This window comes from Crassostrea angulata, chromosome 6 (assembly GCF_025612915.1).
Source record: "Crassostrea angulata isolate pt1a10 chromosome 6, ASM2561291v2, whole genome shotgun sequence".
Lineage (NCBI taxonomy): Eukaryota > Metazoa > Mollusca > Bivalvia > Ostreida > Ostreidae > Magallana > Magallana angulata.
This window is the reverse complement of record NC_069116.1, coordinates 25,337,145-25,351,649: the sequence shown is the minus strand read 5'-3', so window position 1 is coordinate 25,351,649 and position 14,505 is coordinate 25,337,145. Positions and strand designations below refer to the sequence as shown.

Below are 14,505 nucleotides of genomic sequence, written 5' to 3'. Positions count from 1 at the left end.
TTAAAGCGGGAAATATCAAAAACAATAAGTTTCTAAAAATAGCACGTGGGTCATTAAAAGAACATACGGTTAAATGACTTTTATACTAGACCGATTTTTGTCATTATTTAATGGCGGAATGAAGGCTTACAAAGTTCAAGACGTGAAACGCGAACAGAGAATAGGAGTGACGGCAAAAAACTTTAAGGAACTACTGGAGAAAGGGGCAGAAAAATTAAAGGCAAGATTCTCTCTATGGAGCTGCAGAAGAGTCTCTCTCTAGCTCTCTCCAGAAGGAAAATTAATGACATTACTTATACACAAAGAGAAGGAAATAATTTGTTCATACACTTACTGTTAATTGAAGATTGATAACTGTTGAATATGTGTATCATGGTAAAGCTACGTTAGCTGATGGCGTCAGCCTAATCTCAGCTGTCAGATTAAAAATTTTAAGCTGAGCTTAGGGATCATCCTTATTAAGAAATTGTACCCTTTCAAAACCCCGTATTTATATCTTACAGTTGAATCCAGAGGAGGTTACAGTTGTAATTGAAGATGATGGCACTGCAGTAACAGATGACAAATTTTTCAAAAAGCTTCCAGCTCAAACTGTGTTTGTCTTTTTGAAGAAAGGCGAAACTTGGAGAGGAGGTACATATCTCTATGTTGATAAAATGTTCTGTAGACTGTTGTCAGAAAAGCAATTAGGCCTTGGGAAATATTTCATATATTAGAAGCATTGACAACACGTCTACAAAACTGGCCAGTATTAAACTCTATATTTTATTAACAGCTGGGGTCCTCATTCATGATGCTCTCAGCAAGCTATATTGTGCAACGCGGAAGAACGAGATTGCCTCACAGATTCGTGATCTTCTCATCACTGAAAATGCACCAGAGAAGATCCACATTATTTCTCAGTACCTTGAACTTTTAGAGACAAACACATCCTCGGAAAAAAGGCAGGACCATGAGGACTGGTTTGAAGGTAAAGTCTGTTGTCAATAAAATTAAGCACAAACATGTTCCCATATTATACGAGTAATACCAATAGTACGATGGTCATGCCAAAGTTCAATGGTCAGGTTAAAGTCTGATGGTCTCCGCCCAAGTCAAATTGTTTGTTGCTACAAGGTGCATGTCTTGCAGTACTACACCAAAGATGGAATCGACAGACTGTCCCGACAAAGGATATGTATTTGACAATGTAATGGAAAAGAGTGAGACAAACTACCCAAGTCTCTGGCAGTTTTGGTCGGTTATAAGTGAGGTAGTATACAATTATTTAATGCTTGAGCAGTTTATAGACCCAAATATTTTTCCCCGAGGTGCAGGGAATAGATCATACTGAGTTGTTCCCTGCACCAAAGGAAAAAATTCGGGTCTTTTGACTGTTCAGATATTAAATAATTGTTTTATTACCTAATTCCGTTTTTAGTATTTTGTGTTCACAATTATAAATTACAGAAGCTAGGTTTTCATACCATTATGCATTAAGGTCATTTTTTAATCAAACCAAGATGACCTAACAGATGATTTTTAAGAACAATACTAATAAAACATAATAAAGTTATCTTTTAATCTTGTAGCAATTAAACTTTTTCTAAAATACGTTGCCAGTCCAATAGATCACAGTCTAATTGACCGGCGGTCCAATAGATCGCAGTCTATTGACCGACAGTTCAATAGATCACTTTCAAACCTGAATACACTTACAAAATAGACAAAAATATTTAATCTGTATTAAAACAACAAAATCCCTTTGATTAGGTAATAAAAAAAAAATGTTTATGATAGAAGATTGCGAGAACAAAAAATATCCAAATACCTGTTACACCCAAGTTGCTTTAAATAATTTAATGACACTCAAAACTCTAACCTAAACTATCAAACTAGGGGGGTGGAGGGGGAGCTGTGAATAAATATATTTGTGCTTTGTTAAATTTATTTATTGGCCTAGAACCATTGGGCTTTGGCAGGGAAAACTATTGAACTTTGGTGCATATGTGGACCCATCAGACATATGAGTGTCACACCTCTGAAGTATGTTGACTGCATGTGAACCATTGGACTATAGTGTGTTAAACCATCAGGATTTAGCACAAACCATCAGACTTTGGTGTGACCATTGGGCTTTAGAGTTCCATCACAATTTGAAGTACTACATACTGGTATATGAATAAATGTACCGGGTTTGTGGTACATATCACCTTTTGACTTCAGAGCCATATTTATAAGAGGGAAAAAACTAATTAGAAAGTTATTAGCTAAATTGTACAATTACATGTATACATTTAATTATATCTTAGTATTAAAGAAGATTTTTAAAGTGGATGATTGTGTGATACTCACAGAGGATACTAGTTAGTTTAAATGGATTACCTATGAGGATGTTAAAGATGTAGAAAAATAGATTCTGAATCTGAATGTTTTAATATGTATGTATAACTACATTGTACTAAAATATATGCATACGTTTATATGTCTTGCACAGATTAAATGTTGATCATTTTATGCAGGCCTCAATAAGAAATATAAAACCAAAAGTGAGGTGATGAGACACAGTGCACAAACTCGGATACGCAGCTATTACATGACAGTGAGTTTAGTTTGTTCAGAATTTATTCCATTCAGTTAGCATACCAGTATCTAAATGAATTTGTTCAATCAGTGTATAGAATGTTTCATTACACAGCCAATTTTGTGGCTTTTGTCTCTTGTAAATTTAAGACAAAAAGAGCATTCACATGTATTTTTTATTAAATTTATTGCTCATGGTTTCATGTGATATTTTCAAATTATTTTGTGCTTGTTATCTCTAAATTACATAATACTGTTTGCAATATTCATGGAAATTCAGCTGATGTAATTCTCCATCTTTGCTAGCCAAGGGTTTTTAATATGCTACTCTCCTTATGATCGGATTAGAAACCCTTGACTAGGGAAGTTGGTAATTCTCGTGAAAGTTCCTTTTGTGAACTTCATGGGAGTGCTACTATTTAGGTGAGGTTCTTCATGAGAAGTTAGTGTAAAGCATATTTGCCAGTGTATGATATTTTGTCACAGTTTTGCTTTTTTACCAGTATTTCCCTTTAGAAAAGGGTGCAATCATGCATTAAGAAACAAAATTGAAGCCTTATTATCTAAAGATGATATATATGTACAGGTACATGTATGTGTAAAGTTTGGTTAATATGGGTCATGTGGTTCCTGAAAAGGAAGTTGAAAATGTGAAAGATAGATGGACACCAGGCACTCTTTGATCAGGGTAGCTTATTTGAGTCCATGGTCAGATGAGCCTAAAAGTACATCCATGCTTGATCAGTTTTGATTTTAATATGCAGGCAAAGGAACAAATAGAAAGAGAAGCAGACAAAGAGTACAAACAGGATCTGCTTGATCTCCTTGAGGAAGGGTTCCAGATACTCAAGAAGTCAGACTTTCATTCATCTTACTTCGACCGAACAGCAAGTGAAAAACAACGAATGTGTGACAAGCAGGGCTGGTTTCGCTGTGAGGGACCCTTTGACATGGACAACTGTGACAAATTTCACACCATTAACCCGTATGCTTCCAAAGGATATAGGCAGCTATTTGGATTGTGGAATTTAGATCACATGTAAGATATCTAAAGAACTCTGGCCAATTCAGATAAAGATATTTTTAGAATAACGAAAGTTTTTTCTGCAAGTTAATTTTGAACTCTGCTATTTTAAACTTTGATAAGAAGTAAACTTTGATAAGAAGTAAATGGATGCTAGAACTAAGTAGATTTGTACTAATTTTTCAAAAGAAGTCTGTATTTTGGGCTTCAAAAGAACTCTCAAAATGTACATGTATAACGTAATCTTTGAATATAAAAATGTATTTTTCTTTACCAGAATAGAAAAATCTCGAGAAGTAATTCCAAGGTTTATTGAGGCAGCACGCAGTAAACAGAAACATCAGGACCTAAACATAGATCTTCTATACAAACTACTCTTCACCAGGGAGAACCTTAAACTGGTTCAGGTTGGCTGTCACAAAAAGGCTGCCCGAGAATCAGGGAAAATAACATGGAATGACTTCTGTTCTGAAGGATGACGACTATTTTAGCATATATATTCACTCTAATATTTTCTGTTTTTGTTATATTTATGGTAGTGTTAACAATTACTGTCGAACTCAAGAAACTTGTTACCTGCATGGATATGAAGTTTAAACATGATTACTTTCCAAGATGAGGATAATGTGATTATCTGTACTCTGAGGAGTTTTCATTTTATTATTTTAGATAAAATATTTTATTCTTAGTTACTTGTTATTCACAGTTTATGACTGTTAGCTCATTTTTAAATGAATTAGTAAAATGCAGACATATGCATTGTTGTTAGATCTATGTACATGTCAGATATATGATTCACAAGAATTAAGATTTCTTTCTACTTGTACAATGTAGATATTTTCTCATATTATAACAATAACTATTACATGTACTGTTAAAATGATAAAAATTATTATAGTTAATACTGTAAAAGAAATGGTTTACCTATTGAAAGAAATGTATTAAATGACTCTTTATATTTTATGAGGCATATTTTGATACTGGCATTTTTCACTTAGTTATTAATATAAATTAAATGTCTTAATGATGAAATTGAATGTAGAACACATACTTCTAACTTATTTAGTAATTAAATTATGTACTAAGTGCATTCTTCCATATCCTGTGATATTACATGTACTTTATAAAATTGAGCTGTTTGGGTTTCGAAGTCATGATTGATAGCCAAAAGATTGTGCCTTATTTTTATTGTGGTCTCCATTGCAATTATATCTCTGAAATACTAATCAAATCTACCTGTTATATCAATTATGCGTTTATTTTCTGACAATTTTTTAATCATAAATTTTGTTGCAGCAAAAATTTTGATATATATTTACATTATTACAGTTTTTATACATGTACATTGGATGTACTGGTAAGCGTTTTGAATAAATTCTGAAATAAACTACATGCATTTTGTTGTAAGGGTCCAGCTATGGAGATGACCTATAGGGATCATTCTGTTTGTCCATCCAAAATTACTTGTCCTGAGCATCTCTCTCCCCTTGGCTCATTCTGAATCATAATTTTACCCAAAGAGTACCAAAGGGTAAAGGGTGTACAGTGGCCTTGAACCAAGTTTCTAGCTCAAAGGTCGAGGTCATAGAATTATGCTGGAAAAAATCCTTCTCTGGATTATGCCGATAATCCTTCCCTTGGTCCAATATGGCTCATATTTCACCTATGGAGTGCCTTTGGTCAACAGATGTGGAGTGACCCTGAATAAGTTTCTAGGTCAGTGTCATTTCTGACTATGAAGAAAATCTTTTTGACCAGGTTTTCCAAAGGAAAAATCCGGTTATTAAAATGCTGAAAATGTCGGGCGGGCGGCTGCCAAAAGGGTACCCTCATTGTACGGATAACTCCTACAGTTTTCAAGATAGGAAGTTATTCTTTAGCAGATCAATTGTACATATATCAGAGGTGTGCATATTGCTAGGATTTTGATTTCAGATTATTTATGAAAAAAATTCCAGCTTTTAAACTTAGTCATTTTTTGGCAAAATATTGCATATAGGGTACCCTCATTGTACGGATCCCCCCCCCCCCATACAGTTCTAAAGATAGGAAGTTGTTCTTTTGCAGATCAATTGTACATTTATCAGAGGTGTGCATATTGCTAGGATTTTGATTTCTGATAATTTATGAAAAAAATACCAGATTTTGAAATTAGTCATTATTTGGGAAAATATTGCATATAGGGTACCCTCATTGTACGGATAACTCCTCCTACAGTTTTCAAGATAGGAAGTTGTTCTTTTGCAGATCAATTGTACATATATCAGAGGTGTGCATATCGCTAGGATTTTGATTTCTGGTAATTTATGAAAAAAATACCAGCTTTTGAACTTAATAGTCATTTTTTGGCTAAGTTCAAAAACTAGTATTTTTTTCATAAATTATCAGAAATCAAAATCCTTGCAATATGCACACCTCTGATAAATTTACAATTGATCTGCAAAATAACAACTTCTTATCTTGAAAACTATAGGAGGAGTTATCCGTACAATGTGGGTACCCTATATGCAATATTTTCCAAAAAAATGACTAAGTTCAAAATCTGGTATTTTTTTCAGAAATTATCAGAAATCAAAATCCTAGCAATATGCACACCTCTGATAAATGTACAATTGATCTGCAAAAGAACAACTTCCTATCTTGAAAACTGTAGGAGGAGTTATTCGTACAATGAGGGTACCCTATATGCAATATTTTCCCAAATAATGACTAATTTCAAAATCTGGTATTTTTTTCATAAATTATCAGAAATCAAAATCCTAGCAATATGCACACCTCTGATAAATGTACAATTGATCTGCAAAAGAACAACTTCCCATCTTGAAAACTGTAGGAGGAGTTATCCGTACAATGAGGGTACCCTATATGCAATATTTTCCCAAATAATGACTAATTTCAAAAGCTGGTATTTTTTTCATAAATTATCAGAAATCAAAATCCTAGCAATATGCACACCTCTGATATATGTACAATTGATCTGCAAAAGAACAACTTCCTATCTTGAGAACTGTAGGAGGAGTTATCCGTACAATGAGGGTACTGTTGCAACCACTATTGAAATAAAACCACTATTGAAATAAATTATTTCAATAGCGGTTGGGAATGTATTTCATTAGAAAAATCACTTTGCAACCACTATTGAAATAAATTATTTCAATACTGGTTGGGAATGTATTTCATCTGAAGAATTACTTTACAACCAGAATTAAAATACAACCACTACTAAAATAAAATATTTAAATAGTATTCCGGGATGTATTCCATTTTGAAAATCATTTTACAGACACTGTTGAAGTACAACTACAATTAAAACAATTTTTTCAATTGTAGCTTAGAATGAATTCCTTCATTAGTTTTTCTTTGAAAATTTACATTTTTTTCTTTACATTTCTCTTTCTACAAACATATGTCCTATGATATTGTATATTTTTTGCACAATTGTGAACATCTTGTAAATTGACAGAACTTCTATTCAAACCCCCTGTATATTGAATAATTATATATTGATAAATATTATTATAAATATCACAATTAATATAAATAATTTCAATAGGGGTTAGGGGTTACTTCACTACGAACACTATTGAAATATATTATTTCAATAGTGGTTAAGAATGCGATTCATTTCAACCACTATTGAAATAATTTATTTCAATAGTGGTTGGGGATACCTTTCATTTCAACCACTATTGAAATAAAGTATTTCAATAGTGGTTGATGATGCATTTTAGTTTTATGTCTATTATTATGTCTGTTTGTAACACTTTCCTTTCTGCTAGGGAAGTTTCTTAAGAAAAGAAGTATGTCTTATGAAATGATGAATTCCTTTTTGATTATGATGTTCTTTGATTTACCTCTATATGGTCATGTTTCCCATACCACCTGACATCTGGAACCTAAAGTGTTATGCACAGTCGGAATAATAGGCATTAGAATAACATCCTTCCACTATTAAAATATTTTATTTCAATAATGGTTGTAATGAACCGCATCCTTAACCACAATTGAAATAAATTATTTCAATAGTGGTTGTAATGAGATGCATACCTAACCACTATTGAAATAATTTATTTCAATAGTGGTTATAATGAAACGCATACCCAACCATTATTGAAATAATTTATATTTCATTCAATATTGGTCTTAATGAAGTACATCCCCAACCATCGTTGACATTATTTATCTTAATAGTGATATTCATTGTTACATAAATCTATAATGATATATAAGCTATAAATTATTTTTTAATATGCAGGGGTTTTGAATAGAAATTCTGGCAATTTACAACGTTGTCTTCTAGTACAATTTTTTTTTTACAATTTCCATAAAACATGATATATCTATAGAAAGAGACAGGTAAAGATAAATATGAAAACAATTTCATATGTTAATCTGCGAGGATTGGTTATTTCTGCACAACAGTGAAAATCCTAAAATAAGTACATTTACATCATAGTCTTGATTACTATTACATAAAAAATGCAAGTCTTTAGTACCTTAATTGTGTACTAGTATTTGAATTGTTTGTTAAATAAAAACAAATGTATATGCATGTTTATCTGCGAGAATTGGTTATTTACTTCTACACAGCAGAGAAAATTGTACTATAATTGTGTATTTGATATTATTCATTTCAAAATAGTTTGCAAATATGATATACACTTCTTTCTTTCCGAATGCATTACATAATAATAATAACATAGTTATATTTATAAGTAATTCATTCCCATCTACAATTAAAAAAAATAAATTTAATAGTAGTTGAACTTTAATGGTGTCTGTAAAGTAGTTCTTATCATGAAATACATCCCTAACCTCTATTGAATCATTACTTCAATAGTGGTTGCAAAGTGATTTTTCTAATGAAACACGTTCCCAACCACTATTGAAATAATTTATTTCAATAGTGGTTTTATTTCAATAGTGGTTGCAAGGTGATTTTTCTAATGAAATACATTCCAAACCACTATTGAAATAATTTATTTCAATAGTGGTTTTATTTCAATAGTGGTTGCAACAGGGTACCCTATATGCAATATTTTCCAAAAAAATGACTAAGTTCAAAATCTGGTATTTTTTCAGAAATTATCAGAAATCAAAATCCTATCAATATGCACACCTCTGATATATGTACAATTGATCTGCAAAAGAACAACTTCCTATCTTGAAAACTGTAGGAGGAGTTATCCGTACAATGAGGGTACCCTATATGCAAAATTTTGCCAAAAAATGACTAAGTTCAAAACCTGGTATTTTTTCGATAAATTATCAGAAATCAAAATCCTTGCAATATGCACACCTCTGATATATGTACAATTAATCTGCAAAAGAACAACTTCCTATCTTGAAAACTGTAGGAGGAGTTATCCGTACAATGAGGGTACCCTTTTGGCAGCCGCCCGCCCGCCCATCCGCCCGCCATTTTCACCATTTTAATAACCGGATTTTTCCGTTGGAAAACCCGGTTAAAAACTTGATGTATAAAGCAGAACTGAACAGGAGTTTTATTTTCAATGATATAACTCTGAAACTTGAGTAGCAAAACTTTTAAATTGGCAAGGTACATGTATGAGTCACATATGGCTATAAAAGTATGTTGGCTGTCTTTGCCAATAAAAAAAAAAAACCTTTAACCTGTATTATTTTTTATTTGGAACAATTTTAAAATATACAGTGTATATCTTACACCCCTGCTTCTGGCATTAAATTTGTTTGTGTGATTTACACATAATATGATGTACATGTACATTTGTACTATAGCTGGTTAAATGTAAAACTACAGGCGTACATCGAGAGGCTCTCCTTTATTGAGACATTAATATGAGAACTTTATGCTAAACAAACTGTCATGTAAAGAAGTGCAATAAATATGAAGAGAACAAGGCCAAACTTAAATGCATTGAAAAATGTGATAAAAAACTACAGAACAAGAAATCATACATCTTAGTATACAAAGCAATAATACCCAGTAACATAACAACCTCTACATGATCATAACATATTTCCCAACATTCATCACATTTACACTAGTAAATTTTATTTTCATCATTTTGGAAGCTGGAAGGATTTTGCAAACAGTGCAGCAAGTGCCTGGTCCACATTGCCATTGGCTGCTCCTAGTTCTTGTATCACTTCCTGTCTGGAGAATCCATTGTTCATTAGTCTCTGGATCACCTCCTCCGGATAGTCCGCTTTGATTGAGGCACTTGGATTGACTGTTTTATTTTCACTGGATGGACCTGGTTGTGTACCTTCAAATACAATTGGGAACTGATTCTCCACAAGTAAACTAATATAAATGTGCATGTATATTTAAACATAAAGTAAATCAAACTAAGGATTCATAGGGACCAAAATGAATGTGTGATATGCATTTCAATACTTTAATTTCAAAGTTAAACACTTTATTTCATCATCTGTTTTTATTATGAATTTATCTTTATAATACAGTCAAGTAATTCGTTGCCTTTTCCCATCAAAAGCTTACCATCATTTTGGGATTTGGCGAGGGCTTCTGCTAGCTGAGCGTCTTCAGACATTTGAGATTTTGGAGACATGGGTTGACTAAAGTTGAGTCTGGCTTGATCAGGGAGCTCAGATTCGCTCAGGAACCGAGTTTCTGTTCCTGTTGTTCCAATGATTAGGACATTTTTCTTAAGATCAATACAGCACTTGAAAGAAAAAAATTATTGTTATCAAAAACCAGAAAAGATCATTCAGTAAAACTTTTGCTGTACAATTATGGATATATGTATTTGTATCAAGTTCTTGATGGTTATCAGCAATATTATAAACAAAAAATTTTATGCTTATAACAAACTCTGAATGAATAAACTATCAAACATTGTGGCCCATTAAAGCCAACTGACACCAATTTAAGTGCATCATGAACTTGTATAATCAAACTAATATCTAAAGTCAAAGACTACTATCCATGCTTTTGCTGTTGTGGTTCAAAAAGTAGAAAACATTATAGTACATGTACTACAGAGCAGATCTTCAAGTACTGCTGAGAACCATATTTTGATAAATTAAAGGTCAATCGATTGCAAACCCTAGTTTAGTGTAGATTTACATGTACATTTACCAGTACATGTACAAACAGAATCACCTGATGTCTTTTCAACATATCCAGCCCCAAAAGCATATCCATAGGCTGTTCCTCTAGTATTGAGAAAGATGACTGAAGAAAATCATTGCCAATCTGAATCTGACCTGAAATACACATATTTACATAAGTTAAGGTTTTATTAAGAAAACTGTCTTTTTATAATACAATATATAAAGTACTGTACTGGTATTTGTAAAACATCATATTATTCAGCATCACCAACTAGGCAATTTGCAAAAATTGAATTTCATTAGAAAATTCATGTACATGTAGGTGTGTCGCATACCTAGATGCACTCTTCCAATGATTTTCTGGGTTCCTACTCCTTTCGCTATACCCGCCCACCTCTGGTCAACCAGTCTCATAATGTTACACCTCTCTGCACATGCCTGACTCATGATAGTCATCTGTGCTCCTGATCCAAACCAAGGAAATGTTTTGAAAGTTTGTACTAGGCATTTCTTTAATATGTGTATAATGAGTTAGATGGTTTTAAAAATAAATAATTCGATCAAAACTAGAATCGCAAGCTTGACAGGATTTGCTCATGTGAACAACCAAGTTTTTGATACTGCTATCTATTTCTTCATTGATCCTGTGTCTTACCTGAGTCTACAAATGCCTTCACATGATGCCCATTGACCTTACAGTCAATATACAACATCACAACCTGTCCAAAGCTCTCAGGGGCAAACTCTATAGCACTTTCCATGTTTGACTCCACATTCTTCATTCTGAATTATATATCAGCATTTCTACAGAGATCTAACATGAACCCCCGTAATTCTAGTTAACAAAAGAATGATGATGATACGTGTAGTTGTTATAACTGTGCATTTATTTGTATGAAAAAAAAAACCAACCTTATTTCCTCAGCAATGACACTTTGAACACTCGGGTCAAATGGATCAGCATTCATTAGCTGGATTCGTTCTCTCTCTTTTTCCATTTTCTCTTTTCGCTGTTTGTTAAAGACTTCTATAAACTTTTCTGAAAGACATTTACATGTATACAAATATATTCAAATATAAATTAATTAGGATATGTCTCAAATCCATCACTATAATTTCAAAGTTTCTCATAATCAGGTTTAATCATTTAAGTAAACACATTCAGTTGATGAAAATCAACCTTTATTTCCACTAAGTAGAGCTTCTGCAAGAGGGGGGTTTCTCTCTTTCAACAATGACAACTCATGTGGACTGCCGAGCAGCATCTGTCTTATGACCTCCGGGTCATCAGGGGCAAGTGGTCGCTGACCTCCTCCAGATGCCCTACTAGGACCCTGGGCCCCCTGAGTCTGAGGTTGACCAGGTATATTTATGCTTCCAAAATCAATCAAAGGTATGGCTGAAATGGTTTAACAATTATATATAAATAAGATTGGAAAATGGAAAAGGTAAATTGACACAAAGTAACACTTGATTTAATATTTCATTACATTAATAACCATGTCAGTCATGAAAACAGTCCAAGATGATAGCTATTCCTGAATATTTTTTCTGTAAATCACTGCAGGGTTATTAAAGATTTTTTTTGGTTATTTGAGTTTATCAACCAAAAAATAACCTTTCATTTTTTATTTCGAGATATATATTTGAGTTTTTTGTAAACTAAGATAAATAAACCTGGTGCAGGTTGCTGTGGACTGTTTGGGGCTTGTGAAGGTCCACGCATATGTTGCAACAATAACATGTCCCCATTTTTAATCCCGTAAGACACCAATGTTCTTTTGTCATCATGAAGGGGGCGCCCATTCCATAAAATAGCAATTTCTGAGGCCGAAATACCAATTTCATATTCACATAACGCCTTAAAATTCTCCAACTCTAGGTCTTCACTAACGTCTAATGAAAATATTTGGTCGGAGAGAGTGGTAACTGTGATATGCATTGCTTAAAATGTTTTTCTCGTATCACGCAAACACATTTTATCAAAAGTTCCGTTTTCACTACACATGCGCACCCAGCACAATAAACCAAAATATAGAACCTGTCGGTAGAGGAAAAAGGAATCCGTATGACCCGTAACCGGGGAAAACACTTGGTTTTTTTAAATTTCTTTCAGTTTCCATGTCTGCATTCATTCGTTAATGATTTTAATTTTCTCCACTAACGTTTGTCTGCCATTTGAACAGTAAACTAAATTTATCTTGGATTGAGGAATAAGGAATCATTCTTTGAGTATTAGGCCTATGTATGGCACGCCAAATTCACAAAAATGAGCTAAACATAGTTTCACAGTCGATAAACTAGGTTTATCAGCTGTTAACTATAGTTTACGGATCCTAAACTATAGTTAACGATTCGTTAACTATAGTTTACATCTGTGAAACTATATTTCACGAATGTAAACTATAGTTTACGAATGATAATCATAGTTTATTTATTTGTAAAAAACGTTAACAATAGATTTTGCTGATAAATATAGATTCACATATGTTAATTATAATTTACAATCGTAAACTATAGTTAAGAGTTGTTAATTATAGTTTCACAAATCGCAAAACTACATTTAACAGACAAATTCACAAAAATGAGCAAAACATAGTTTCACAGTCGATAAACTAGCTTTATAGTTTTACGTTTGTAAAGCATGGTTTACAGACAGAATCTCTCATTTCGTATCTGACATGCGGAATTCTCTGTGAAACTGTATTTTACGACCCTAAACTATAGTTTACGATTGAATCTATAGTTAACTAGAGTTTTGTTCGTAAATCATAGATACGTAAATCCTAGTTACAGCAAGATAAGATTTTGCCTTAACAACGATCATGTTCATTGGTTGTTAATATACTGGCCCTGTACCAGTTATCGGCTAAAATTTAACGTTTTCTTTTCGCAATTCCTTATTTCTTGATATTTTTGGATAAAACTTGACATAGTTTAAAAAGTGCACTCCTTATTTATCAATCTGTTAGTTTATATCATTATTTAGAACCCAAAACATCTTGCCGTTTTGTGCTTTTAAGCACGCCCCGAATTTGCCGAGTTTTTACGATTTACTGTACCAGTTATCGGCTTCGTGATAATAACATAGTAAAAATCCGTGTTCATGTTGATTTTATACTCTGCTAAATGTAGTTTAAATTATGCACCTTGTGAGGTCAAACTAAAGTATTCGGGGTCATGATACATTATAGACAAAACTCATAAAATAATTCGTTTATTATCATACGGTAATACACCAAATCGTATACTATTCAATACATAATTGTGCAATCAGGCGTTCAATTGCGCTACGAATCTTTCGGAAATTCGTGAATTCCTTTTGTTTATACATGTTAAATGTATTTATTTTATATGTCAAATCAAAGAAGGGATATAATAACGTATCACAAAAAGGTAATATTCTATTTTTAACTTATTACGCCACTTCCCCCACTGCTGAAAGTGCAAAGATGTAAAATCAGGGGTAAACAATGATCGTTTAAGCTCATGTATAAAACATATTCAAGAAAGTTTTCAAGCAAACTTACTTTTCTTTATTCGAAAAAGACGACTGAAATAAAAAATATTGGATTGTTGCGTGCTATAAACCCGAACTCTCAGTTTAGCCGATAACTGGTCTTAGCCGATAACTGGTACAGTACCAGTATATTTCTTTTTGACAAGAAAAGTGATTTTTCGATAACTTTATAGCAATTGAAATTATTAAAATAACTTAAGCTTTTTTATTTTGATTTAAACAAAATTAATACAAACAAAAACAAACAAAAACAAACGAAAACGCGGGCTTTTTTTTTAATTGTATTTACTGTACGGCGGAAGCTGACGAGGGGTGCGATCCTTATGCAATTTTGTAC

General features: G+C 32.7%; 2 protein-coding genes across 2 annotated transcripts; one reads left to right on the top strand and one right to left on the bottom strand.

Moving 5' to 3' along the window:
- The first annotated feature begins 22 nt into the window (after window positions 1–22).
- Window positions 23–4,974, top strand: LOC128190846 (DNA fragmentation factor subunit beta-like). Its single transcript, XM_052863059.1, has 6 exons — window positions 23–220; window positions 504–633; window positions 776–970; window positions 2,502–2,581; window positions 3,327–3,601; window positions 3,864–4,974. The coding sequence occupies exons 1-6, from the start codon at window positions 74–76 to the stop codon at window positions 4,063–4,065; spliced, it is 1,029 nt and encodes a 342-aa protein (XP_052719019.1). The 5' UTR covers window positions 23–73; the 3' UTR covers window positions 4,066–4,974.
- Window positions 4,975–9,214: 4,240 nt separating this feature from the next.
- Window positions 9,215–12,660, bottom strand: LOC128188385 (protein DDI1 homolog 2-like). Its single transcript, XM_052859398.1, has 8 exons — window positions 12,326–12,660; window positions 11,829–12,047; window positions 11,561–11,687; window positions 11,304–11,431; window positions 10,984–11,112; window positions 10,698–10,801; window positions 10,074–10,257; window positions 9,215–9,837 (listed from the first exon to the last, which is right to left on the bottom strand). The coding sequence occupies exons 1-8, from the start codon at window positions 12,588–12,590 to the stop codon at window positions 9,632–9,634; spliced, it is 1,362 nt and encodes a 453-aa protein (XP_052715358.1). The 5' UTR covers window positions 12,591–12,660; the 3' UTR covers window positions 9,215–9,631.
- Between the last annotated feature and the right edge of the window lie 1,845 nt (window positions 12,661–14,505).

Coding starts and splice junctions, on each gene's coding strand:
- LOC128188385 (XM_052859398.1), bottom strand. CDS start 12,590: ATGCATATCACAGTTACCACTCTCTCCGACCAAATATTTTCATTAGAC. Junction 12,048..12,325: donor TCCACAGCAACCTGCACCAG/GTTTATTTATCT, acceptor AAACCATTTCAG/CCATACCTTTGATTGATTTT. Junction 11,432..11,560: donor GTCATTGCTGAGGAAATAAG/GTTGGTTTTTTT, acceptor TATATAATTCAG/AATGAAGAATGTGGAGTCAA.
- LOC128190846 (XM_052863059.1), top strand. CDS start 74: ATGACTTTTATACTAGACCGATTTTTGTCATTATTTAATGGCGGAATG. Junction 634..775: donor AGGCGAAACTTGGAGAGGAG/GTACATATCTCT, acceptor TTTTATTAACAG/CTGGGGTCCTCATTCATGAT. Junction 3,602..3,863: donor TTGTGGAATTTAGATCACAT/GTAAGATATCTA, acceptor TTTCTTTACCAG/AATAGAAAAATCTCGAGAAG.